Source organism: Diceros bicornis, chromosome 37 (assembly GCF_020826845.1).
Source record: "Diceros bicornis minor isolate mBicDic1 chromosome 37, mDicBic1.mat.cur, whole genome shotgun sequence".
Lineage (NCBI taxonomy): Eukaryota > Metazoa > Chordata > Mammalia > Perissodactyla > Rhinocerotidae > Diceros > Diceros bicornis.
In genome coordinates this window covers 9,744,057-9,768,926 of record NC_080776.1, presented here as the reverse complement: position 1 = coordinate 9,768,926, position 24,870 = coordinate 9,744,057, and the positions used below count along the sequence as shown (strand labels likewise).

Sequence of the window (24,870 nt, the reverse complement as noted above, 5' to 3'; positions counted from 1 at the left end):
GGCTCCCAGTCCCTGTGCCTGCCACCCACACCCCACTGCCCCACCGAAACCCTTCGCCCTTCCCTTCAGAATCCTTCCACTCCGGAGCCTGAGCCAGGCCCAGTGAAGAGGAATGGGGAGGCGGGTGGGCAGGCAGCGTGGGGTAGGGGTGAAGGTGGGGGCCAGGCAGGCTGGCAGCCTGGAGGGCCTTCCTCCGGAGCAGCGCAGGAGGCTGAGGCAGTGGGAGGGGGAGAGTTACCAGGGCTCCAGATTCATTATTCATGAGCCCGCAGCAACGACTCCAATTTAAATGCTAATGTGGGGGGGCCTGACTCAGCTGCCCCCCTTCCACCTCCATCCCCAGCCCAGGCACAAGCGGAGTCCGTGCTGGCTCCAAGGTTTACGGGGTTTATTAGGGAGTGGAGAGGGAGGCCAGGAGTCCCCCGGCCACCCACATTGCCCCCAGCGTGTGAAGATCCTGCCTGGCTTCCTCCGGTCCTTTCTGGACAGAGGCTGGCCATGCAGGCAGTAGCCTCGAGAGGAACAAGGAGGAGTTGGGGGGCTTCTGGCAGCCCCCCTCAGAGGATGATCTGGTTGGTGAAGCTTCGGCTCAGCTCCTTGTGTGGCAGAACAATCGAGTTCAGGATCAGCACCTCAGCAGGGATCCGGACGCGGCAGCCTGCAGTGTGGACGAGGGGGCCAGGGGGAGACCACGGGAGGGAGGTGAAGGACAAGGAGCTGGGGGCCACCACCAGCCGGGAGGAATCCCTCCCTGACCATCTGTGCCCTGGCCTCAGGCCCCTAGTGACACACAGGGCCTGGCACACAGCAGGCACTTGGTAAGTGTTTGCTAAAGGAATAAACACACGCACACACATGCATGCACATGAATGAATGCTCTCCACAGAGCATGGCCACCACCTCCGGAGGTTTCTCACACACCCAGGTCCCCTGGGAAGCCATACCCAGGATGGTGATGGCAGGCAACAGCTTCCCATCCTTGAAGAGGCTCTCACTGTCCATGTGGGCTCGGGGGTCGTTGGGATTGGGGTCATTGGGGGTGCCCTCCACACGGGCCCAGCGCCCCACGGTGCTCCCCCAGCCCACTATGCTGTGCAGAACACACGTGTGCTCCTGCCAAACAGGACGGGTGAAGTGAGGGGCTGAGAGGGGCCAGATGCAGAGCCTGTGGGATTCAGCCCTCCCCTCAGCCTCTTGGGGTGCCACGCCCTGCAGTGTGTGCCTGGGTGCCTACCTGCAGCGTGGCTCCATGGAGAATAATGCTCTCTCGGAGCCGCACACCCTCGCCCACGGTCACCCCCTCCCCGATGGAGACGTTGGGGCCCAGCTGTGGAGAGGAGCATACTCTAAGAACTGGGGGGCTTAGAGGACCCCACGTCCAATCCCCTCACAGAACACATAAGGGGGAAGGGACTGCTTGAGGCCACAGGACAGGCTGTGACAAAGCGGAGAGACCAGCACTCCAAGCTCAGGAGTATCCACACTGCCCCACCCATCCTGACAGCCCCCTTCCTCCCCCTGGGCTGGGCCACCACTTACCACAGCCGATGGGGCCACCTTCGCCGTTGGGTGGATGTAAACGTTTCCTAGAAGTAGAAGAGAGCACAGGGGACAAAGAGCCCAAACCCTGTCTGGTCCAGGGAGGGCAGGGTTGACAGTTCACCTCTGGGTCTGGGGTCAGGAGTCACGGCTCTGAGGGCAGAGGGCGCTGGGGTGGGGGGCAAAGGTTAGGAACTGGGGCAGGTGGGTACCTCGGATCCGTGGACCCCCTGGGGTGTGCTTGGCCAGGCGTTCTGGGTGAGTGAGCTGGTACTGGCCCAGATAGAGGCGGGAGGCATAGAGGGCTGAGCTGGGGGCCACAAGGTGGAGTAGGGGCTCAGGGGCCAGCCGAGCCCACGTCTCAAGCCCCAGTTGACCCAACCATCCCATCGGAGGCCCCGCCCATACCCTGCAGACTTGATCTGGCTCCAGATCCCGTCAGTGAGGTACACGTAGATCTGGCCCTGGCCAGCCAGGGCTGAGAACACATCCTGCTCCAGGCGGATGGTACCCGCCCCCCGCCACAGGCCTGAAGAGTCCTCCCTGCCAGAGAGGAAGGGATGCTGGCATCAGTTCCCCAGCTGAGCCCGTCTAGGGGGCCAAGAGTCTCTCACGGATAGGAATGGGAGGGAATCCCACCACCTCTCCAGGTCTGGTCAGATCCTCTCCGAAGGGATGCTCGCACCCCACGAAGCTCCTTCAGCTCCGGCACATCACCCCCCACTCCCCCAGCTGAGGTGTGTCCCAGGGGAGCTGCAGGTACAGACCTGCTGCCCATCCCTGGCCCATGTCCAAAGAGTTCAGCCAGACCTGGCTTCCCCCATTTTCACACTCTCCTCCCCACCCACTCCTCCAAACCCTGCCTCCATCACCCTCCCTCTCACCGGATGGAATGAAACACGGGCAGACTCACCCCAGAGGAAGGCAGCTGGTGAGGGCAGAGACAGTCACAGAAAGAGAGGGAGAGAGAGATGGTAGAGATGCCAGCTCAGCAGAAACAGACAGAAAGGCCAGGAGAGATGGAGAGAGAAGCAGAGACATGGGAGAAGTGAGAAGATGGCTATGAGTGAATGAGACAGGAGATGGGGAGACGGATGGGGAGTGAAGGCAGGGCATCCACAGAAGGGAACAGGTCCAGGCCTAGGAGGACCACCCTGGGATTTTGGCTTATGGCAAGCAGGCTCTGGGTGCTGTGCTCCGAGGGGCGCCTCAGCCTGAGTGTATGTGCGTGTGTGTGTCTCTATGTCTGCACCCGAACGTGTGTGCACCCAAGTGTGTACGTTGCCGTCTGTTCTGAAAGACATCTCTGGGACACTCAGAGCTTGAGAGAAATGGACCAGAAGGGGAGTGGGCAGGCGGTGAGAGAGGAGGAACTGAGATGGATAAGGAAGAGGGACAGAATGAGGTTAGAAGGGGAGGGACTGGGGAGGCTCGGCTGCAGATGACAAATGGAAAGAAGGGAGGAGGAAGGTGAGCAGGTTGAGATGGAGCCTGCAGAGACGGGGGGGTCTGTGACTGGGGTGCTTGGGGTTACAGGGCCATGGGGCCCGCCTCACAGTTGCCCATCCTGCTGATTACGCCGGAAGACATCCCCCAGGGGCCTCAGGGCTTCCGGGGAAAAGAGATAGATGCCGCAGTTGATGACATCACTAACAAATGTGCTGGGTTTCTCCACATAGTGCAGGACCTGAGGGCAGAGCAGCTGGGTTCAGCGGAGGAGGGACCGCTGCCACCATCTCCTGTGCCCCTCTATCTCCAGGTCCTCCCTGCTGCCAGGGTGGTCCTCCCAAAATGCAGAGTGCATCGTGCCACTGCCCTTCACCTTCACGCTAAGTCCAAACTACATGCCCCTCCCCTCCAGATCCTCCCCACCTCCCAGCGCTCTGAGACACAACGCCATGCCACTGCGTGCCTGGAACGTCTCTTCATATGGAAAACCCAGCTTTCAGAACCCAGCTGGCATTGTCATTCTCTCTCTGAGTCCACTCTCGTCTGCCCCAGAGTTAGCTTCTCAGCTCTGGGCACCCCATCCTCTGGCCACACCTCACCCGTGGCACTTGTGTCATTTGCAATGGTTGGCTCTTGACTATCTCTCCCACTAGACTGAAGGTTCTTGAGAGGCAGGGATTGCATCTTTTTGGCTGTTTCTCTCACACTTAGCTAGTGCCTAGCACAAACTTAAAAACACATGTGTGTATGTGTATGTTTATATGTATTTTTAATACTAAAGCTGTTTAAACAAATAAAAGGGCTGTATGAAAGGCAGCTAGGCTCTGGGACAGAGTTTCACAGAGACCCTCTGCCTTGCTGATTATGCTCCCACCTCCATAATTCTGGAGGCGCTATGCTGTTTCCTGCCTCCGTGCCTTTGCACATACCGTTCCCTCTACCTGCAAAGCCTTCCTGTCTCTTTCATCTTGACAAATTTAACTCAGCTCAGACCTCACCTCCTCTAGGGAGCCCTCCCCACCCTCACCCAGGCAAGGCTGGGTTGGGCCCCCTTTTGCACCCCCGTAGCACCCTGTGCATACATCCATCAGAGCACCACACCCATGGAAATTAACTGTTACCCCTTAGTCAATCTTTCTTAAAGGGATATGAGATGAACAACTGAGGGTATGCCCCACCTGTTTGAGGAGACTGAGGCCCACCCCATAGCATTCCAGCATTCTCTAGAGGCTGAAGGGTGGGGCAATGATGAGTAGACACTCAGCCAGCCTCCTCTCTGCTCTCACCTCGTGCGTCTGTGGATTCTCTACAATGCAGCCGTAGTTGAGGGACTGCGTTCTGTTAGCCTGAAAGACAGACACACAGAGACGGTGACCCCCCTGCTCCAGGGCAGCAAGGTCTGTTTCTTTCTTTCTTTCTCTCCCCCACAGCACCTGGCACGCAGCTCTGCCACTGACAGGCCGTCAGCAGAGGTGAGCACTGACAGCTGCCCTCCCCTCCCCACTTCTGAACAGCCAAAGGGCCCGGGGTCTCCACCACCTGCCACCTCTGTTACTGCCAGGGTTTCTGACACATCTTCTCCTGATGCCCGTTCCCACTGCAACTCCCTGGGCTGCCCCTGCCTCCCTGACACCCTGCATTCCAGAAACCTCTCCGGATCACCCCCTCTACACCCTCCAGCCCTCCCGGCCCCCTCACCGTGGTGCCAAGGAGCAAGAAAGGGTGAGGCTGGCGTCTGTGAGCATCCAACATGGCGCTCAAGGGGAAGTCGGAGCAGACGTCTGCGTTGAGCACGAAGAAGGCCTCGGGGCCTCCAGCCAGGATCTGGTCCCGGAAATGGTAGAGACCGCCCCCCGTGCCCAGGGGGGCAAATTCCTGCAGATACCTGTCCCCAGGGACCCCAGAGCCAGCTCAGTGAGATCAGAGGAGACAGACACCACGAGCCTGGGCACCTGGACCCCTCCTGCTCCCAGAAGTACGCCTGCCCAAGGCCCACAGAGAAACTCAATACAGTCAGTGATTCAGGGATGCCCAAATAAGAATCCTCTAGTGTGTGAGGGTGCCGTCTGGCAAATGCTGACTCAACCCATTCTCAAGAACTCAGAGCCCTAGGGCACTGCTCCCCACCCCCACACAGCCAATGTGCACAAACACCTGACCGGAAGGTTAAACTCCTGCTGGGCAGCCTCCAGGAACCGGGTAAGGGCCTCATCGGGTTGGTAGAAGCCAATGAGCAGAATCTCCTGCATCCCAGGGACCTGAGGACAAGGGAAAACGCTAGGACAAAAAGTATCTGATAGAATGTTGGAGAAACCCCTATTACTGGCCCAGAAGCCCAGAGACCACAGTTTCGGTCTCACCTGTGGGGCCCTGGGCACTCACTCTACCACTCTGGTCTGACTTCTCCTCTGCACGATGAGGAAGTCTCAGGCCCTATCTTTCCATCTTTTGTTACTCTATTCCTCCATCCCCTCACCTCACATCTAAATTGGGGCTCACCCTAGGAAAGATTTTGCCCACCAAGCTGCATTCAAGGATGCTCCATTCATTTCCCCCCATATTTATTATCTGTCCATCTGAGCTTGAGGTAAGGAGACCATGTATCAAAGGCCTACATTGCACCTGGCACTTTACAAACATCATCTCCACACTTCGCCACCCCACAAAGTAGATCTGATCACCCCCACTTTACAAATAAGGAAACTAAGGCTCAGAAAGGGTGAGAAATTTGGTGAAGTCCTTGCAGCAGGCAAAGACTGGATTCAAATAAAACCTTGTCTGTCCCAATACCAGAAGCAATAAAGTGATTAGCTCCATCGCAAACGGGCATGAGTTGCATGCTTTGCTATTATTAAGGTTACCCATCCTACAGCTTTAAACCGTCTCTAAGATTCCTGCCCAATCTCACATTCCATGTTTTAAAAATAGGAGTGAAATCCGAGCAAGAAGAGGCCACAGATGAGAGATGAGATTAGGGGAAGACAGCAGGGCAGCTGCACTGCACAACTCCAGGGGGCGCCATTTGCACTGTCATTTGTGAATAGTGGTCCCTGGAGTTATGCTGTGTGGGAAAATTTGCACTGTCATTTGTGAATGGTGGTCCCTGGAGTTATGCTGGGTGGGAAAAGGTCATGGTTGGAAAAGGGGGAAATATGGCATGAAGGAGATGAGCAGGAAGTGAGGCAGGAGATGGGAGCTTATGAGGTTACCTGGGCACAGGCCTCAATGTGGTGCTGGATCATAGGGACCCCCGCCACCGGAAATAGGGGTTTGGGCACCTCAAAAGACAAAGGCCTGAAGCGAGTCCCTGGGAGAGGAAAAGAAGCACATTTTAGCTTCCTGCCTCCCTCTGCCCCCACCCCACCAACCACCCCAGCCCAACCTCTCCTCGAACTCCCCTGGGTCTCACCCTTTTGAGGGCCTCCAATCAGGATCACAGCCTTCAGCATGATGGTGCCTGCTACCTAAACCTCAAATCCCAACAGAGAAGTCAAGCTCAGATCTCACATCCCAACCCAGGACCCCACTCATACCCCAACCAAACCCCAAATAGCAACCCTTAGCCATCTCCCAGGACGTAAATCCAAAGCTCAATATGGTGCCTGCCTGGACACAACACCTCACAAATCCCACATATCTCACATCTCAACCCAGACTGCAGGCTTCAGACCCCAGCAATTCCTCCCACATTCTGAAACTCACACCCCACAATTTGATCCCTAACAGATTTGCCTCTGGCCACAAACAAATTCAACAGACTCAGAAACTCAGCAACAGGCCCCCTTCTCAGACCCCATATCTCAAAACCCAAAACTCCAAACCCACTGATTCCTAAATTGTCGCATCCTCACTCTAGATGTTAAGCCCCGAATTCCAAAAATGAACCCTGAATATTGAACCTCAAAGCCTGAGTGAGCACCAGATATTTAACTACAATCCTGAGTGAACCCCAAGTATTGAACTGACACTGATCCGCATCTGATGAATCCCCAATTCTAGCAAACATCCTCTGTATGCTGAACTTGAATCCTAAAACTAACCCCTCGGTGATGAACTCTGAATCAAAACACAGATTCCGTGGGCATCCCAAACACTGAACCCACCAGCCCCCTGAGTCCCAATACTGACAAGTGCTGACTCTCTGAATTCCGAGGATTAATTTCTGACCCTCTGAACGTCACAACTGACTCTACCTTATAAGCCTTAGCCTTGCGTAGCTAGGGGCTGTGGGACCCACACAGGAGCGGACGTGCGGGGAGGCAACCCAGACCCCCGAGCCCGCCCTCTAGCTAGGGGCCGTCCCCTGCCCTCTACCCCTTTCGCCACCCCTCCATCAACTCCTTTTACCACTAGCTCCCTTTACGCCGGCTCTGCCCTCCGCTAGGGCTTGCTCCTTCCGCGCACGTGTCTTCTCGCACCTCGCGAGAACTCCTTCGCAGTGTATGCCGGGAATTGTAGTTCTTAAGCGCTTCCCTCACTTCTAACTATGAGAGGAGAGAGGTGGGGGAACACGGGGGCGTGGCCAAGGGATAGAGGGGGCGGGCCTAAATAAGGAGGGTGGGGCCTGAGGAGCAGAGACTGGAGCCTAAGATTAGGACTCCGAGCTGTCTGGGAATGGGCCCGGGGGTAGGAGCCAAAGCAGAGAACTAGGTCACAGGCAGAAGCCCGGCTTGAGACGAGAGGAGGTGTGGCCAGCCTTGAAATGGGCGCGGCCAGGGCGCAGACCCCCGCCACCAGAGGGTGGGGCTTGAGATATAAAAGAAAAGAGAAGGCGAAGTCACAGACTCTTCTGGCGGTCCCGCCTGGAAGAGAAGGAACTTCCGACCGTCACCGAAAGCCTATCTCAGATTTACCGTCTGCAAAATGAAGGACTGGACTAGCCACTCTGCAAACATTCTCACCGCACACTGTGACCTGGGTGTGTGGGTCTGGAGTAAGTGTGGGTGTGGATGCGGAGGAGAGGAAATGGCATCGCAAAAGAACAGAGTGGACGCGGAGGGTCAGAGAGAGAAGCTTTATTAAGCAAGATTTATTAAGGAGGGTTGTCGATCCCATCTACGCCCGGGCTGGGAGCCAGGGCGAAAGATCTGAGGGTCCCTTTCAGGCCACGTCCATGCGAAGCTCTGGTCCATGCCCAGGCTGTTCTCCACGTATACCTCGTACACGCTGTCCTCGGGCGTGGCCCGGTGAATGGTCAGGGTGGTGGTGGTACTGCTGGCGTCGAAGAACACCCTGGGTGGGGGGGCGCGGCTCGGTTTACTGCGCCCTGGGCCGGGCTCATTAGCCAGCTCTGTTCCCGCCTCCCAGTTCCCCGCCCCCGTCCCACGCCCGCCCGGTTTCTGGGCCCCGTCCCGCCCAGGCTCCAGCTCCAGGCCCTGCCCTCGCGGCAGGTCCCCGCCCTCGCCTGTCGTCCTCCTCGATGTCCTCCCCGTCCTTGCTCCAGCCCACGTCGGGCGCAGGTTCGCCCAAGATCGCCGCAGTCAGCGTCACCGTGGTGCCTTTGCGCGCCTTAGTGTTATCCGGTCCCTTCTGAATCTTCGCGGGGACTAGAGGCAGGGAAAGGAAACGCGCCCCAGTGAGGGACCTAGAGGTGCGGCGGTGCTGGGGCGTCGCCTCCCCAGCTAAATGCGAGATGCATTTCAATTCGCAGGGTGACGTTGGGCAAGTCTGTAGCCTCTCTGGGGCTTCATCTCCTCAGGTATAACGGGACTAATAGCTGCCCCTCCTACTTCGCAGGGCACTGCAGCCGGGGCGCGCGTACCTTCCACGAGGATGCGCGCCGAGGCCGAGCACTGGCCGAAGGGGTTGGTTACGTTGACGCTGTACTGGCCCAGGTCTGCCAGCTCGCCATCGCGCACCATCAGTGCGACGACGTCGGGGTCCTGGAAGACGTAAGGATACTTGGGCCCGTCGCGCAGCTCCTTGCCGTCCTTGCTCTAGCGGATGAATGGGTCCGGGAAATGTGGCAAGTCAGCTTGGCTGCGCTGCCCTCGATCAGCACCACGGCCTTCAGCGGCTCCAGCACTGGCTGCGGCCCGTTCTCGCACAGCTCCTTCCGGGACCTACCCCAAGCCGAGTCAGGGCCCAGAGCTCCCACGACACTGCTCCAGCCAGCCTGCAGCCCTGTCCGCCCGCACACACGGTCTCCTGCCCACCGCCTCGGCCCACTAGAACGTGGGGGTGAGTAGGGAGGGGGGCTGCTCCTGAATTGTTACCCTGATAAAATGATTTTCTCTTGTGGCCCACCCTTCCACACTTCAGTAATCACTCTCCCCTAAGTCCAGTGACCCTGGGGGTCCATGACACTGTGCTCAGCACCTCTTCCCGATGCAGGAATGCATTTTCTGCAGCTCCCTTCCTCCTGAGGGCTCCAGGGCTTTCTCTCACCTGTGGCCCCTGTAAAAGGCCTGGATGCAAATGGCTGCTTTCTGGACCTGAGGGTCATTGATATTCAGGGTACATCCCAGAGGCCGGGCCACAGCCGCTGGTTTTTTGGCAGGAGCAGCTTTGGACATCTGGGGAGCACAAAATAAACATAAAAGAGAGTCTAGGCTGACACAGAGACTCGGCCTTTAGACTTTTCCCTGCTGATTCAGAACATCTCAGGAACGGGAGTGTCTGAGGATGATCTGAGGATCAGGACTCACCATGGGGGGGTCGACTTCAGGACTTGGGTGGACTAGCTGGGTAGCAGGCAGCACAGAGCCCTTCCGGATGGCACAGTAGGGGTGTGGGCAGGTGCTCAGCCCCGGGACCTGGTTTAATACTACGCTCTCCTCTTTGCCTTGTTTGGCGTGGCTGCCCCAAGCCCCCGGGGACCCCAGCCCCCACCCTCTGACCTAAGCGAGCTCCCTACTTAGCCCGAGGCCATCTGGGATGCTGGCTCAGCCACTGGGGCAGGCTCAAAGGGGAAACCCCAGCTGCTCTAGGGTGCACCTCGCGTCAGCACCGGGACAGCTGGGCAGCTGGAAGCGGCCCCATCCCCTCCCGGCGCAGGGGGTATCCATCCCACTCCTGGGAGGACCAGACATGACCCCAGGCTTCCTGCTGGAGCAGCTTTACACTCCGGTCAATCCCCAGACAGCTGGACAATGTGCCCTTCCTAGGACACCGGCAGTTAAGGGCTGCAAGTGTTTGTGGGGGTGTCCCTGAATGAAGCCAGAGTAGCAGTGGACTTCACCGTCTGTCCAGCCAATTACGAGAGGGCAACCTCTCTGTCAGGACCAATCCAGAAGCGCATTTCTCCCCCAGCCCCAGGAGTCTAGGGTTGTCATTTCTGCACTGTGCCCCCTGGCAGTAAACTGGGATAAACCTAGAGGGGATGGTAAAGATTTTTGAGAACAGCATCCCCTCCTGCCACCCCACCCCCACTCACTCCCCTCTATGGGACATGATAGGGTCTGGCTGGGCTGCACTGTCCCTGGAGACTGGCACCAATACTGACTCCCCAACTCTAGGTCAACCCAAGCCCCTTTTGGGGCATAAACTGGTGCACAGGGGCATCAGACTACCTGGGGTGAATGGGTTCAGTTAACTCCCTGGGACTTGCCTGAAGTCCAGTCTGCCCAGGCCAGGGCACCAGGTAGCGCATTGCTTCCATTCGTTGTAACTGCCCGCCCAGCTGTGGAGCACTGTCATCTTTTGATCAGAGCAATTCTGACACAGCTCTGCTGACATAAATCACCTTTGCTCCTCCGGGTTTGGAACCAGCAGTTCACATGCCATTTCCAATGGAGATGGGAAGGGAACTCAAGATCAGAGGGGAACGGGAGAGGAATTTTACCATTTATCAAGATATGAGTTCAGGCACCTCATTTTTATGAAAACACTCGCAGGGAGTAGAGGATTAGAGATTCTCACAGGCGAACTGTATATCTTCATCGCTAAAATGACAGGTGGGCAAGGTGTCTCTCTGGTCCCTTCCATCTGGCTGTAACATCCTGTTATTTTATGGTGATGGGGCTTGCCTCTTCCCTGGGGTCCTGAGAAGCCAGAGAGGCTGGGCTGGTCTGGGCAAAGGGGTGTTTGGGCTACAGCCAAGGGCCCCCAACCTCAATCAGCAACACACCAGCGCCACCTCTTTCTGATCACGGGGGAAGGCTGTATTCCTTTCATTTTGCCAAGAACAGAGTTTTCCAGGTGGGAAGGGGCATAGTCTGGGGGACGGGACAGTCCCTCTGGATACAAGGAGAACTGGTTCTCCCCTCCCCCACCTCAGGCCAGGGCAGCTCAGTTCTAGGACCTAGTGGCCACTCTGTGGCACCACAGGGGGACAGCTAGAGTCAAGGTGCCTTAGCATTCAGCAGACCCCTTAGCTTGCTGTGGGGACAAGAAGGTCCAGGCTGAGTGTTCCTGGGCCCTAGAAAAACGCTCGTCTGTGGCCTCACCACAGCAGACACGCCGACCAGAGCACTGGCAGCTGCCCTGTGCCGCTGGTGCCTGCATACCTCACACTGAGAGCACGGGGCATGGGCCTGTCCTGGTTTCCTCCGCAGCTCTTCATACCACCTGCTCTCGCCAATCATTATGATGAAACTCCCCCCCGCACCGCACCCCGCTCCAGGGGTCAGGACCAGGGCTAGCCCGTCTCCTGGGCAGAGTCAAGGAGGCTGAGCCAGGATTGGGGTGTGGGCTGATCCATTCTAGAGCCCAGCATCCTCCAACTTGTGATAACGGAACATGTGAGAAGAGGTGGAGACCACCAGAGTCTGGTTAGAGGGTGGTGGTGGGGATTTGGTGGTCCTGCGAGGATTCCAGACACTTCACAAGGAGAAGCAGACCGAAGTCTCTCCTCCCTCCAGGACTAAGGAAAAAGTGAGGCCCACAGGGCTAGGGGAGGGGAGGAAGATCCCAAGGGGCTAGCTGGTATGCCTTGGCTCTCACTGGCCCAGACAAGGCTGGAATGGCCCGTCCCAGCACCCCCAGGACCTCCAGCCATCCCTCCCCATAGATCACACATAGGTCCTGCTGCTTGCCGTTTTTATTTTCCTTGTGACAGACAGACAGACAGCTGCACAGACAGCTGGATGGCTGGGGGGATGGTCAGGACAACATGGGCAATAGGGATTGGATGGAAGGGAAATTTCATAAAAGTCAATAAATAAATAAATACGAATGGGAAGAAGGGCGAAGGCCACGGAGCGGTGGTGGGGACATCCTTGGGCCAGCTCAGAGTGCCCACAGCTGCATCCACTGGGACAGGAGGAGAGTGCCGGCCTGAGCGCCCACTGCCTCCAGTCTCCTGCCTTCCACACTCCTCCTTCTGGGGATGCTGGCAGCTGCCCCCCCCCACACCGGCCCCACCTGAGTCCTCTCTCCTCTCCCTCCCCCATCTCGCTGCCCTCGCTCACATGCTGCCTCTGGCTCCCTGGCATTGTCTCCACGTCCTGTCCGTTTCATGGACTCACTCCCAGCCCATGGCCCTGATACCCTGGGCCCCTGCCTCTTCCTCTCTCCAGCCACTCACACCCTCCTCGGTTGGTTCTGCCCCAGATGCACCATGCCCCATCCCCAGAACCTTCCTAGAGCCTCCCCCTCCATATCCTTCGGCTTCTTTTCCTTGTCACTTCCCCATTCCCTTCTTGCCCCTCTTCCTGCTCCTGACCCCGCCCAGCCTGGCCAACGGGTCTCCACTCTGGCTCTGGCCTGGGTGACATCAGCAAAGCCTGGGGCCTCTGTCCCCGCAGGTCCATGAGGTAATAGCCCGGCCGGATGTTGCTGCTGGTGGTGTCCGGAGCCCACCCGGCTCTGCGTGGGCCCTGGAATGTCCCGCGGCGTCAGCGGGAACCCGAGTCAACGCCCGAGGCCGGGCTGTGGTCTGAGCCGCTAGGGGCTGCCCGGGTAGGAGCGAAGCAGCACCTTGTGGCGGGTGGCGGCCTCGGCCCGGCGGCGCCGCTGCTCGCCCAGGAACTCCTTGAGCCGGTTGGTGGTGAAGGTGAGCGTCTGGCGGCGCAGCTTCATCAGGTAAGCGTCCTGCAGCCACGGGTGGGCCAGGCAGTCCTGCAGGGAGGGCCGGCTCCTGCCAGGCGAGCCAGGGACCGTGAGCCTGGAGGGGCAGCTCTGCCCTTCCATGGGTCGGGGTCTCCATCCTGGATTCACTCCTAGTCAGTTATCTTGGGCAACCCTGGGGCTCAGTTTCCCAATCTCTGGAATGGGGATGGTGACTCTCCCTACGTCATAGGGCTCTGATAGGCTTTCCATGGTGGTAAGTATCACCATTTAGTAGAGGTAGTGGGGGCAGGGGTGGGGGTGGGGGATCTTAGGCAGGGGCTGGGCCAGGGCAGGTAGTGCTGGGGGTTGGAGGGTGTGGGGCCCACTCACCACGGATGGACTGAGAGGACCTTTCGCAGGAAGAGGGTGGCGCTTTGGGAGGTGTTGGGGTACAGCTGGAAGGCATCAAAGCGGCCCCCCACAATCCGAGCCTCCGTTTCCTGGGGGTCTGGCTCATAGAATGGGGAGCGCCCACTGAGCCTGTGGTGGAGACAGTTCAGCTGACACACGCAGACTGAGGGTCAACTCACAGGCCCAGGGGGACATTAGTGTGAGGGTTCTGAGGGGCATGGCACTCAGGAACAGAGCCACCCACACCTGGGCGCGCGTATGTGTGTGTGTGCGTGTGTGTGCCGGGGAGGGGGTGTAGACAGAAGGGGTCCTGGGGGCACTCACATGATGTAAGTGAGCACACCTACTCCCCAGATGTCCGTAGCAGAGCCGATGGGTTCTCCCTTCACCATCTCAGGAGCTGACAGGGACAGAGGCCAAGATGAACCAGCTTCCCTGTGGCAGGGGAGGGGGGAGGCGGGGGGGGGAGAGGAGGGGAGGGGGGAGAGGCAGGGGAGGCCCCTGGGGGCTTAAGGAGCTGGACAATGTCCAAATCACCAGACCATGGCTACGACCAGAGCAGCAGGCCCTAGACACCAGCAGGCAGGACGGGAGTGGGGGTGGCTCCCAGGGGATATGTGGGGCACCTGAGGAACGAGCCTAGGCACTAAATGGGGGTTCCCCAGAACTGCAGAGGAGTGGAGAACCAGGGTCACTAGCTCCCTCGGATGAGCTCCGAGGGAGGGCGCCCATTCACAGAGTGTGACCAACGCCAAGATGAAGAGCCTTTGCAATCAGCCAGGCTGGCTCTAATCCCAGGCTGCCCCTTCCAGCCACGGGGCCCCGGGCAATGTACTAAACGTGTTTGGCTCTCCATTTCCTCATCTGTAAAGCGTAGCTTGCAGAATAACTCTACGGAATAGGGATAATGAACATAAAGCGTTTAGCAGGTAGCTAAATGGGAGCTGGTTTTCCTTATTTATATAAATTAATAATTGATTCTCCTGTCTTTCCAGCTTTACCAAATCCTGGCTTTGCCGTTTATAACTCTGATGTTGGACAAATTCTTAGCCTCACTATGCCTCTGTTTCCTCGTATGTAAAATGGGGGTAATATTATGCCAATCTCCAGGGCTATTGTAAAGATAAATTGAAAAAAATCCACGGAGGGGACTTAGTTCATTGCTTACATACAGTAAGCACTCAATAAATGGCACATAGGCAGGTGAAGTGGCATGAGCCCTGGCTGCTGCCCCTTTGGCAGGACCGCAACCTCCACCCTGGCTGGCATGGTGCCCTCACCCATGAACTCCAGAGTGCCCGTGCGGTGGCCAAGCGGCCGCAGGGCCTGGGGGTTGTACGGCTGCGCACTGCCGAAGTCCACGATCTTGAGGGCATTGTCTGGGGCCAGCAGCAGGTTGTCCGGCTTGATGTCCAGGTGCAGGACGTGGCGGCCGTGGAGGTAGTCCAGGCCCTGTAGCAGCTGCACCACGTACGTGGCCACGTCGTCCTCCGAATACCGGAACCTGGGGGGCCCGGGGGACACAGGTGATATCCCAGCCCAGCTCCCCCTACTCCATTCCCCGTCCCTCCGGAATGTCTGGCTACCTGTCGCTGAGCCCACAGAGGAGCTCCCGGTTGCCACAGCTCTCAGCGATGAGCACGAGGTAACGGGGGGTGATGTAGGCCTCGTGCAGGGACATGAGGCGCTCGTGGTGCAGCGTCCGCAGCACTTCATACTCCTGCAGGACCCGCCGCTTGCCCTCAGCCGCGTAGGGCACGATCTTGGCCACGAACGTCCGCCCGGTGGCGTTCTCCCGGCAGGCACGCACTACACCGAAGCGGCCCCTGTGCGTCGGGGGAACACCACAGGCTCAGAGGACAAAAGGGGACACCTCCATTGTGAGGGCTAACTGGGGAGGAGCAGGGACTCTGGGGGCAACAATGCAGGGGTTCCAAGTGTGGGCTCTGGAGTTCAATCCTAGGAGCCTGAGTTCAAGTCCCAGCTCTGCCACTCACTGGCTCTGTACCTTAGGCAAATCTCATAACCTCTCTAACCTCAGTTTTCCCATCTGTGAAATGGGGGATGATGATAATGCAGTGTCTCCCTCTCAGAGTTGTGAAGATTAAATGGGATCAGCACCCAGGTCTCAGCACCTCCCCGACCCTGGCCAGGGTGCTCTGGACTTCTCTCTGGATCCCTGTGTTCCCAAGCTTCCACCCACTCCCCGCTCTGTCCCGCTTCCTTCCCCCGGCCCCCGCTTGCCTGGCCTTCTCCTCCAGGAAGGTGTAGGGTTTCTGAGGGGGGCCCTGCCGAAGAGTGGTGCCCTCCGGCCGGGGAGAGCGGACCACTTCCTTGGCCGGGCTGAGGCTCCGCACAGTCACCTTAGTGGGCTCGGGAGGGGGCTCGGGAGCTGGGGGCTCGGGGGCTGGTGGTGCAGACACAAAGGAGGTCACCATATACACGGGAGTCGAGGAAGACGCTGGTTTAACCCCTTGAGGGGTGGAGGCTGGGGTTGGGGTCCCAGTGTCAGGGACGGAAGACTTGGGCTCACTTGGGGCGACCTGGGCACTGGGTGGGGGGGGCTCTGCTTGTGGGGCAGCCTGCAGGCCCCTGTGCTTTCGTGGGGGGGTTTGGGGCGGTGGACCTGCAGCCTTGAGTGAGGACAAGGCCTTACTGGGTGGTGTTGGGAGAGACGAGGGGCTGGGAGTGGCTGACTGGGGGGCTGCGGGAGCAGGAGCTGGGGCGGGGGCTGGGGACGGGGCCAGTGAGGTAGGAGAGTCAGGAGGCGGGGCCCTGGCTGGCCCTGAGGTAACAGGGGCTTCTCGGTGAGCAGCAGATGGCGGAGCTGAGGAATCTAAGTGGAGACAAAGAAAATCATCACCATGGTGGCTGGGCGGCAAAACAGTGGTGTGCCAAGGAGGGGCAAGACCCTGGGCTCAGGGTGCCCTTCCTTCTCTGGCCACCTTCCACTCCATCCCACTGACCTTTCGTGCCCCTGACGAAGACCTTCTCAGAAGGATTGCTGAAAGGCCCTTGCCCGGCACGGTTGGCACAGGCCACACGGAACCTCACGGTCACGCCGATCGGTAGGTGGGTCACGTTGTAGTAACAGTCGGGGATGCCTGAGCTCACGGGGTGCCAGGAGGACTCCCCTGCAGGCAGCAAGGGGGAGGGGCTGAGGCCGCAGAAGGCATGGCCCACGCTCCCAGTGCTTTCTTTTTTTTTTTTTTTAATTTATTTTTTCCCCCCACAGCCCCAGTAGATAGTTGTATGTCATAGTTGCACGTCCTTCTAGTTGCTGTATGTGGGACATGGCCTCAGCACGGCCGGAGAAGCGGTGCGTGGGTGCGCGCCCGGGATCCGAACCCAGGCCGCCAGCAGCAGAGCGCACGCACTTCACCACTAAGCCACAGGGCCGTCCCGTCCCAGTGCTTTCTGTGAGGAGCCCAGGGAGGGGCCCTCTGCCCAGGGAGGGCACTCGCCTCCTCGGCTTCTCCGCCTTCCACCCTTCCCGCCACCAGCCTGCCCTGTCCCTCACCATCCACCCGCCGCTCCAGGGTGTACGTGCAAGGTGCCCGGCTGTCTCCTGGCTTCCAGAGCACCAGCGCAGTGTCCTGGTAGGTCTGGGGCACCTCGGGAGGAGCTAGCTTTCCTGGGATGCCTGGCGAGAAGAGGGGAACCCCAGTGAGCCCCCATGCCCCAGCCTGGGGTCCATCAAGCCCTACCGCACGATCCCCCATCACTGTCCCCCCTTGGTCCCTGCCCCGGGCTCACGGGCCACAGCCACGGTACAGGAGCTGGTGACGCTGCCTAGGACGTTGGTGGCAGAGCACTCATAGAGCCCAGCGTGCCGCTTGCCAGCCCGGGGGATGCTCAGCAGCTGCCGTCCGTCTTTGCAGGACACGATGATCACCGAGGACTCTGAGTGCAGGGACTGCTTGTCTGGGGGCAGGGAGGAAGGGGAGGGGCTGCTGAGTGAGGCAGCACATTGCAGGTCCCCTCGGTTGCCACCTCCCTCCCTCCCTGAGCATCCTCTGGCCTTGGGGCCACTTGCCTAGGCCACTCTCCTCACCTCTCATCCAGGAGATGTGGGGTGCAGGGCAGGCCGCCGGCAGGCAGAGCAGGGTGGCTGCCTCGCCCTCCAGCAGCACCTGGTCCTTGAGCTTGATGTGGAAAACTGGGGGGAAGTCTGGAGGGGGAGCAAAGACAGCCATGGGTCTGTGGGGACCCTGGCTCGCTTACCGCTGAGGGAGGAGAGGATGCATGTAGGAGCTCGGGAGCAGAGTGAAAGGTTGTCTCTTCCCCGTCAGATGTGGGAAGTCAAACCCCACGCCACGCCTTCGAGAATTTTCTCTGGGGTGAGCATCACACTCCCCAGGCACTCGCTGTGTTTGGAACTCTCTTTTCCTTTCACTGACTCCTGAAGATGCTGACTACCTCATGTTTGTAAATCGCTTACAGCAGGGCCTGGCACTAAGTAAGTGCCCTATAAGCATTTGTTAAATAAAATAAAAACAAACAAATATTGAGAAACTATAATGGCTAAGATCCTGCGATACCCACTCCCTCCAGGGCACCGTAGGGCACGTGAGAGGAGCTGGTGACCTGAGCAGAGACTCCGGGATTGAACACAATGTTCAATGAAAATGTGCAATCTCAAAAGATCTGAAGTCTAGGCAGAGCGGGGGCAGACCCCAGAAGTGCGTCAGCCTCCCCCACCCCTTGTCCCCCTGGGGTCTGGGGAGAAGATTCTAGACCTCCTAACGCTCCTTCAGGTCAGCTAAGTGGTGAAAACTTTTGAAGGGGCAAGAGACAGTATCTGCAGGACCTTGGACCATGTCTTGCCTGTAAATTGAGAAAAATAATGATACCAATCTCAGAGGGTTATTGTGAGAATTAAAAGAGGCATGCAAAGTGCTTAGGGTCTGACATATTGTAAGGGCTCGTAAATGTTAGCTTTTATTGTTGTTGTGATTATTAGCTTGTTAATATGCCCAGTAGACGAGCCACGTGCAGACCCCCAAAGAAAGAGGCTGTTTCAGGAAAGCTGGCTTCACAGCTGGCTGGTGAAGGGCCCATGGCCCGGCTGCAGGTGGGCCAAGGTCTTGCCCCAGTGCAGCCGGCCTGTGGCTCCCTAGTGCCATGAGGGTCTGCATTCCTGCTCCCTGGGAATGTCTCTAGAAAATTCCCAATCTGGTCCTGGCCACCGGGGAAGGAGGGAAGGGGTAGATTTTTTTCACGTGGGCAGAGAAAGCTGAGAGGTAGATACCCCTGGGAGCCCCAGCTACTGCCTGTCTGAAGACCCAGGAGGCAGTGGGGGCGGGGATGAGCTGGGCAGGAGAGGAATGCTCAGTAGGATTGGATGATCAGGACAGCAGCGTGCCCCCCTTTCCCACTGTACCCCAGTGTTCCCCAAGGAGGGGTCCCACACCGAGGCTCCAACACCATAAAGTGATACAGTTTCATTAACGGGCCTCCAGACCAAGTGAGGGTACTGGGTAGGGGGGAGACAGAGAGAGGCCAGAAGGAGAGGTGAAAGGTGACCCCAGCCCAGCTCTGCCAGTCCCACTCCCATTCCCCCAGGGCCAGCCCTAGCTGTTAAAGTGGACACGGGACAGCCTTCTTCCTGCAGGGAGCAGGAAGAGGATGAGGTAAGGGGACACTGCCTCAGCAGGCAGGAATCAGCTGCACCAGCAAAATGGAGCTGGGAGGGAGGCCCCAGGTGGGAAGAGATCAGCTGTCCCCAGGTTTCTGTGCTGGCTTCTCTCTCTCTCTCTTTCCTCCTCCTTCTCCACCCCTGTCCCCACCAGCTGGCCTCCCTCCCTCCTCTTCACTCACTACAGCCCCCACTGCTCACTGCACCAAGTCCCCTGGCCAAAGCAGGACACAGTCACCTCAAGGCCAGCTGAGGCACGGCTGAGGAGTTTTATCAGGAAACGGGCAGAACAGAACCGGTGACTGACAGAGACTGCACACAGCCTGGCTTCGTGGGCCTGCTCCTTCCCTGCATGCTGCTCTGGGAAGCCTTTGCGTGCAGTCCTTGAGTAATGCCCCTTTTTCAGGTGGGGGACCGCGTGACCCCAGGTGGAAAATACCCCCTCCCTGTAGCCCCAGGGCCCTTGGACAGAGAAACAGACCAGGGCATATCCCAAGTCCCCCTCCCCCCAGCAAAGAGCCCAGAGGGCTGCTTGTTCATGCAGAAGGACCTTCTGTCAGGGCAGGGGGACAGGGCAGGACAGTCGGGTGTTCAGGGCTATAGAGAAATGGAGAATTAGGGGCACAGTCCAGATTGTGGGCCTCTAGGCTGGGAGAGAAAGAGCATCTTTGAGTGCACATTCAAGCATACACACATCTGGAGGGGGCGGTGGGGGCTGTGGGGGCAGCGGAGCCCTATCCCGAGCTCCTTTAGAATGACACCCAGTTACAGAGAACTTCTAGGGTCTCCCACGAGGGAGGAGACCAGCCAAAGAAAGGTATTTTGCCATACTTGGTATCCTAAAGCCCGTTCTGGGATCTGGCTACAGAGGGTCGGTCACACAGTCCATCTCTCTGGCTGCTCCACTTACTACCAGCCCTGTGACCTGGACAAGGTACTTAGCATACTGAGCCTCTGTATCCCTACCTGTGAAATGGGGATAAGAAGAATAGTTCCTAAACAGCGTAGGAGGGTTGGGTGAGGGAGCGCTTGTGGTGCTTAATAGGACTCTGGGCATTGCTAATTAAGTGCAGCTGCGACTATTATTATTGTTGTTGTTGTTGTTTTCATGACTTCAGGCCCCTCCCACCATTGCCCTGGCTCCTAAAGTCGTCCATCTCCCACCCAGCTATGACTATCCTCTGGGGAGGGGAGGGGGTTACTCACCCAGCAGGCCTGTATTACCTGATTCACTGCGCACATACCGGTGACCCAAATCCTCCTGGACGCTGGCAGAGAGGCTTGGCTGCGACCCCTTGTCCTTCCGCAGCCGAGAGAAGCCCCAGCGCAGCCGGCTTCGGCTTTCCCCAGGAGCTGGGAAGACCCAGGCCCATGGGCACTTGCCCAGCCGGTCCCACAACATTCCCACCTCCCTGCAGCCCTCAGCCCCACCCTGGCCTGCTCCCATGCCAGCCCCTGGCCCCAGCCTCCCTCCGCTCCAGCTCTGCCAAGTCCACTCTCAGGGCCTCTAGCACCTCTCAGCCTCTTTCTGGTGGATGTCCCTCTCCCTCTCCTGCTCCCAGAGCCTCTCCAGCACGCCCTGCGCCTGTCACCCCAACCCTGCACCCCCACTCCCTCCCCACTGTTCACAATTCACGCGCCGCTCTGCCCCTCCTCACCCGAGGAGCCCGACGTGGCGCTGGCCTCGGAGCCCAGAGACTCGGCAGAAGGCGTGGTGGCGCTGGCCTGGGCGGCCAGCTGGTTGTGCTGTAGGCCGAGGCGCCGCAGACTCTCGCCCTCGGACGTGGCCCTGCGCAGCCGTCCGAACAGCGGCGTGCTGCGGCCCGACGTGCCCCCCGAGTCCTCGCTGCTGCCGCTGCGCTGCAGACGGCTGGACAGCCGCTCCAGCGTGGAGCTGAGCCGCCTGCGCACCGCCAGCACCGGGGAGCCCCGCGCCGAGCTGCCGCCCTCCGAGCTCTCCCCGTCCCCGCCGCGGGCCTCCCAGGCCGGGTGGCGCTGCGCCGGCGGGGTCCGCCGCAGACGCTGGGACAGCGACAGCGAGAGGCGGCGCACGAGGCCCGGCTCCCCGACCGCCCTGAGGTCCTGCACCGAGCGGGAGCGCTCGGGCCGTCGCACCAGCTCCAGCGGGGTTCCCGCCGGGCTGGGCCGGTACATGCCGTCCTCCTCCGGGGCCCCGCGGAACGGGCCGCGCTCCTCGGAGCGCGAGCGGCTCAGCATCCGCAGCCCCCGAGACAGGGGCGACTCCCGACTGCGCTTGAACTTGGCCTCGAACACGGCCTCTGACTCCAGGTTCTCGATGCTGCTGCTGAGGCTGCTCCCTGGCCTGCGGGGCACCGTGGGGACCCGGGCTTTCTCGGCTAGCACTGGGGCAGCCCTGGCTGAAGGCACGCGCTTCTCGGGGGCTGCCGGAGGCGGGGAGGCCACCCTGGAGAACACAGCCGGGTGGGGCTTGGGCTCCGATGGAGCTGCGGCAGGGCCCTGCGGGGGGCCTGGCACGTGGCCTGGCAGCTGGAGCGACTGCATGATCTGGGCATAGGGCGTCAGGGGGGGCGCTGGGGTTTGCAGAGCCACAGGGGGCTGTGCAGGCTTAGGGGCTGGGACTCTTTCTGGCTTGGCCTCTGGGGCCTTCTCTTGCGCAGGCTGGAGTGCGGAGGCCTGGGGAGCATCACTGGGTGTGGTGGCAGGAAGTTCTGAAGACTTGGGGGCACTGGGTTTGGGGGCACTGGGCCACGCAGGGCTGGGCTGCTGGGCCTCGCTGAGGGCAGACAAGGAGGGAGACTCCTGTAGCCTGCGGGCCCCAGGCCGGGCCACCGGGATCTCAAGGGGTGCCCCAGCACGGCGGTGCCGGCCCCGGGGCTCTGCCTCCCCCTGTGAGAAGCTGCTGCTCTTCTGCAGGCCCCGTGTCTCAGGTGGGGGCTGGTGGTGGGGTGCTGCCTCACTGGAGGCAGCCCGCACCAGCCGGGGGTCCCGGGCACGGCCCCCGAGGCTCTCTAGCAGGGGGCCCCTGAGGCCGCTAACCTTGCCATCCTCAGGGCCTCCCCGCAGCAGCCGCTGGCGCAGGGCCTGCAGCCTCTGGGCATACTCGCCCTCCCCCAGGCCTCCCCGGGTCAGGCGGGTGGCCCCCGGGCTGGGGCTCCGGCGCTGTGGCAGCTCCACAGACGCCGCCTTCTGCAGGCTCCGGCCCGGCTCCCTCGGCCCGGCCCAGGGCAGGGCGCTCTCAGCTGAGCTGCCCCTCCGGAGCTCTCCCCGCGGGGGGCTGAGCCCAGCCGGGGGCTCCTGGCCTGGGGAGGGGATGGCCTGAGGTCTGGGGGCCTCCTGGTCCTGAGAGGGGGCCCTTCCCTGCTCCTGCCAGTCCATGGGGGTGGCAGCCGCAGCCTCTGGGGTCCCCAGGGCCTCATCCTCAGTGGGAATGTCAGTGAGGGACACCCGGGAGCCTGAGAACTCGGGCTGCAGTGGCCGGGGCACTGAGGGCAGCTCCTCCAGCTCTTCCTCTTCGGAGTCCGAGGAGGACGAGAGCCCCCCACTGGGGGGTGGTCTTCTGGGCACAGCCACCCACACCCGCTCTGGGGGTGCCCGCAGCAGCTCAGGGATGGGGCGCAGCACCAGGTGGCACTTGTAGCTGATCTGGGAGCGCTGCAGACAGGGTACTAGGGTCAGACCTGAGGGTCCCCTCAGGTCCCACCTCAGCCCCGGGAAAGAAGGCCTGGGGCAGGCAGAGGGTCGGGGACAGGTTGAGAGAATCAAAAGTGGATGAAGATAGATGAGCAGGAGGGGACAGCACATGATAGAAAAAAGGCAGAGTTAGAGGAAGGAGGCTGCAGGAGAAGGCGGAAGGCACCGAGGCAGGGCCCAGCCAGACTCACCTGCCACCTCCGCCGGGAAAGGAACAGCTTTAGGTGATCCGTGCTCACCTCGGCGCCCTTTGCCTGTGTCTGCAAACCCGGGAAAGAGAGCCTGAGGGAGAGGCCTCTGTCAACCTAGACCCTCAGGATTTGGCAATGGAGAGACAAAGTCCACAGGAGGGGACAGTGGACCGAGCAGTGTTAAGTCTGGGCTCCTGGGGGTCCCCTTCCCTTTGGCTCTGTCACAACAAGTCCCAGAGCCAAGGTGCCCAGGCAGGGACAAATTCCCTAAACCAAGGGAAAGGCAGAGAATGGTGGCTCCTGGGGTGGGTGTCAGAGCCTACACCAGGGCTCAGGGCCCTGTCCGGAGGTACTGGCTGCCCTGGCCTGGGCCCCGCTCCCCAGCTCACCATCTGTCTCCGTGCAGAGCCAGCGCCCCATGTGGAGCCTCGGCGGGCCAGACCTAGGCAGATGCTTCCCTCAGCCACCCACCCAGGCGGTCCTTTCCAGAGCTCGTTTCTGATCTGAGAGACAAGGCTCACACTCCCAGGACAGACACCAGAACGACCTCAGCCTCCAGCTGGCCCAGCACATCGCTCAGTGGACGGTTTACCTAGTGGCTCTTTCTGCGTCATTTGCTGACACCCCCCCCACCCCTGGCACTGTGCCCTGCGGTGCTGGGGTCTGAGGATGAATGAGCGAGAACTCTGTCCACATGGACCTCAAAACCAAGATGCCAGGATGTCACCAACCCCAGTGTGTGGGACCAGGGCAGGACAGAGGTGGGCACACAGGAGTGAGGAGGACCAGGGCTGGCCTCGAACGCCTGGAAGAACCCCGATGAGGACCCCCGGGATGAGGGGGTCCAGACCTGTGCCTTGGAGTCCATGATACCCCAACTTAAGCCTCAGTTTCCTTATCAACAAAATGGGAGCAATAATACCTTCCTTTGCTGAGCTGTTGTAAGGCTAACAGACCGTACGTGTACAAAATGCCTATCATGGTTACTACACACAGTAGGTCCTCAATAAATGGAGCTGTTAATAACGTTCTCTCTCCCTCTACCTCTCCTATAACTACTTTGCGGGGTTCGACTCACTTTGAACCAAGGATGTTCCAAGGTCTCCCCTGCGTTGGGCCTCCTGTAAGGGAATGAGGATTAAGAAGGGATTTATCATTCATTCACTCAGTCCATAAGTATTTGGGAACACAAGGCTCTAAGGAGTTGGGGGTTGAACATCTAAGGGCAGAAGCTTGGGCAGCAGTGTGGGGGGGCAGAGAGGACTCTGCAGGTGGGGGCTCCTCTCGGCCTCTACTCACAGCCGGTCCCGCACCAGCACTTTGATGAGGAAGCCCCGGGCCTCCCTGCTCAGGCTCAGGAACGTGGTCTCCTCGAAGGCCACGTTGTAGTTCCGGATGTTCATCAGTGTTGTCCGGTCGTTCTCCCCAACAAACGGGGAGATTCCCGTCAGACTGCAGGTGTGGAGAGGGCAGGCGTGAGGGGGTTGGCAGGGCCCCAGGGCAGAGACAACATGGGATGCCAGTGGGGACATAGGGCGGGGACAGGTGGAGACCCTGGGGCTTTGGGGAGGCAGAGGCTGGTGAATCTGGGCAGAAGGTGGTCTTTCCGTCTCTTGCCTGTCCTTCCCCCACTCCCCCCCCACACACAGAGGCAACCTGCCTTGAGACCTGGGCAACCAGGTGCCTGCCCTGGGCCCATGTTTCAGAGGACCTGTTCTGTCCCTCCTCCAGCTATGGCCTGTCCCTGAGGTGAGGAGTCTGTGCCAAGGGGATAAGCGCCCCCTCGCCGAGCCCGAGCCTCCCCCTTCTAGTCCTCTGGACACTCGGGACCTTGTAGTTCCCTGCGTAAATGGCACTGAGCCTGCACTGGGCTCCCTCTGTCCAGCTTCCCAGTGTGCCCGCCCCTTATGGAGGGGCATGGTGGCAGACAGAGCTGAGGCACGCAGACTGAGACGTCCACATTCATGCACATGAGGCCCCGTGCCATGCATGAAGGAGTAGGGGGTGTGGAAGAGAAGGGGTGGGCTGCAATGTTAGGGA

At 59.7% G+C, this 24,870-nt stretch overlaps 3 protein-coding genes across 8 annotated transcripts in view; all 3 read right to left on the bottom strand.

Moving 5' to 3' along the window:
• Positions 1-348: 348 nt before the first annotated feature.
• Positions 349-7,400, bottom strand: GMPPA (GDP-mannose pyrophosphorylase A). 5 transcript variants are annotated; one of them, XM_058533071.1, is made up of 13 exons: positions 7,336-7,400; positions 6,398-6,458; positions 6,198-6,295; positions 5,143-5,246; positions 4,687-4,873; positions 4,275-4,334; positions 3,096-3,226; positions 1,948-2,082; positions 1,752-1,849; positions 1,540-1,586; positions 1,235-1,327; positions 945-1,113; positions 349-658 (listed from the first exon to the last, which is right to left on the bottom strand). In XM_058533071.1, the coding sequence occupies exons 2-13, from the start codon at positions 6,435-6,437 to the stop codon at positions 558-560; spliced, it is 1,263 nt and encodes a 420-aa protein (XP_058389054.1). In that variant the 5' UTR covers positions 6,438-6,458; positions 7,336-7,400; the 3' UTR covers positions 349-557. The 5 variants fall into 5 exon arrangements, with proteins under 5 accessions (XP_058389054.1, XP_058389056.1, XP_058389058.1 ...); XM_058533073.1 differs by having other exon boundaries at positions 7,339-7,356; XM_058533075.1 differs by having other exon boundaries at positions 6,398-6,452; positions 7,336-7,354.
• Positions 7,401-7,639: 239 nt separating this feature from the next.
• On the bottom strand, positions 7,640-9,503 carry SPEGNB (SPEG neighbor). The gene is given in 6 exon segments (XM_058533424.1): positions 7,640-7,734; positions 8,048-8,220; positions 8,393-8,534; positions 8,750-8,950; positions 8,953-9,050; positions 9,376-9,503. Coding segments are annotated over 6 exon segments (837 nt in total).
• A 3,237-nt stretch (positions 9,504-12,740) lies between these two features.
• The window catches only part of SPEG (striated muscle enriched protein kinase), a 54,888-nt gene continuing 42,758 nt past the window's right edge, over positions 12,741-24,870 (bottom strand). For both annotated transcript variants that reach the window (XM_058533068.1, XM_058533069.1), the window contains 15 exons: positions 24,130-24,282; positions 23,909-23,951; positions 22,831-22,899; positions 20,626-22,600; positions 20,192-20,320; positions 17,384-17,500; positions 17,086-17,253; positions 16,850-16,972; positions 16,296-16,463; positions 15,574-16,165; positions 14,916-15,155; positions 14,610-14,833; positions 13,654-13,729; positions 13,309-13,458; positions 12,741-13,006 (listed from right to left, as the gene is read on the bottom strand). In XM_058533068.1, the coding sequence (XP_058389051.1) occupies positions 12,814-13,006; positions 13,309-13,458; positions 13,654-13,729; positions 14,610-14,833; positions 14,916-15,155; positions 15,574-16,165; positions 16,296-16,463; positions 16,850-16,972; positions 17,086-17,253; positions 17,384-17,500; positions 20,192-20,320; positions 20,626-22,600; positions 22,831-22,899; positions 23,909-23,951; positions 24,130-24,282 (4,420 nt within the window). In that variant the 3' untranslated portion in view covers positions 12,741-12,813. The remainder of the gene's footprint in view (positions 13,007-13,308; positions 13,459-13,653; positions 13,730-14,609; positions 14,834-14,915; positions 15,156-15,573; positions 16,166-16,295; positions 16,464-16,849; positions 16,973-17,085; positions 17,254-17,383; positions 17,501-20,191; positions 20,321-20,625; positions 22,601-22,830; positions 22,900-23,908; positions 23,952-24,129; positions 24,283-24,870) is intronic.

Excerpts from the sequence above, each read along its gene's own strand:
- GMPPA (XM_058533071.1), bottom strand. The coding sequence starts at position 6,437 with ATGCTGAAGGCTGTGATCCTGATTGGAGGCCCTCAAAAGG. Across the intron at positions 1,850-1,947 it reads AGCCAGATCAAGTCTGCAGG|CTCAGCCCTCTATGCCTCCC; the intron begins GTATGGGCGGGG and ends TGTGGCCCCCAG. Across the intron at positions 1,114-1,234 it reads TCCATGGAGCCACGCTGCAG|GAGCACACGTGTGTTCTGCA; the intron begins GTAGGCACCCAG and ends CCTGTTTGGCAG.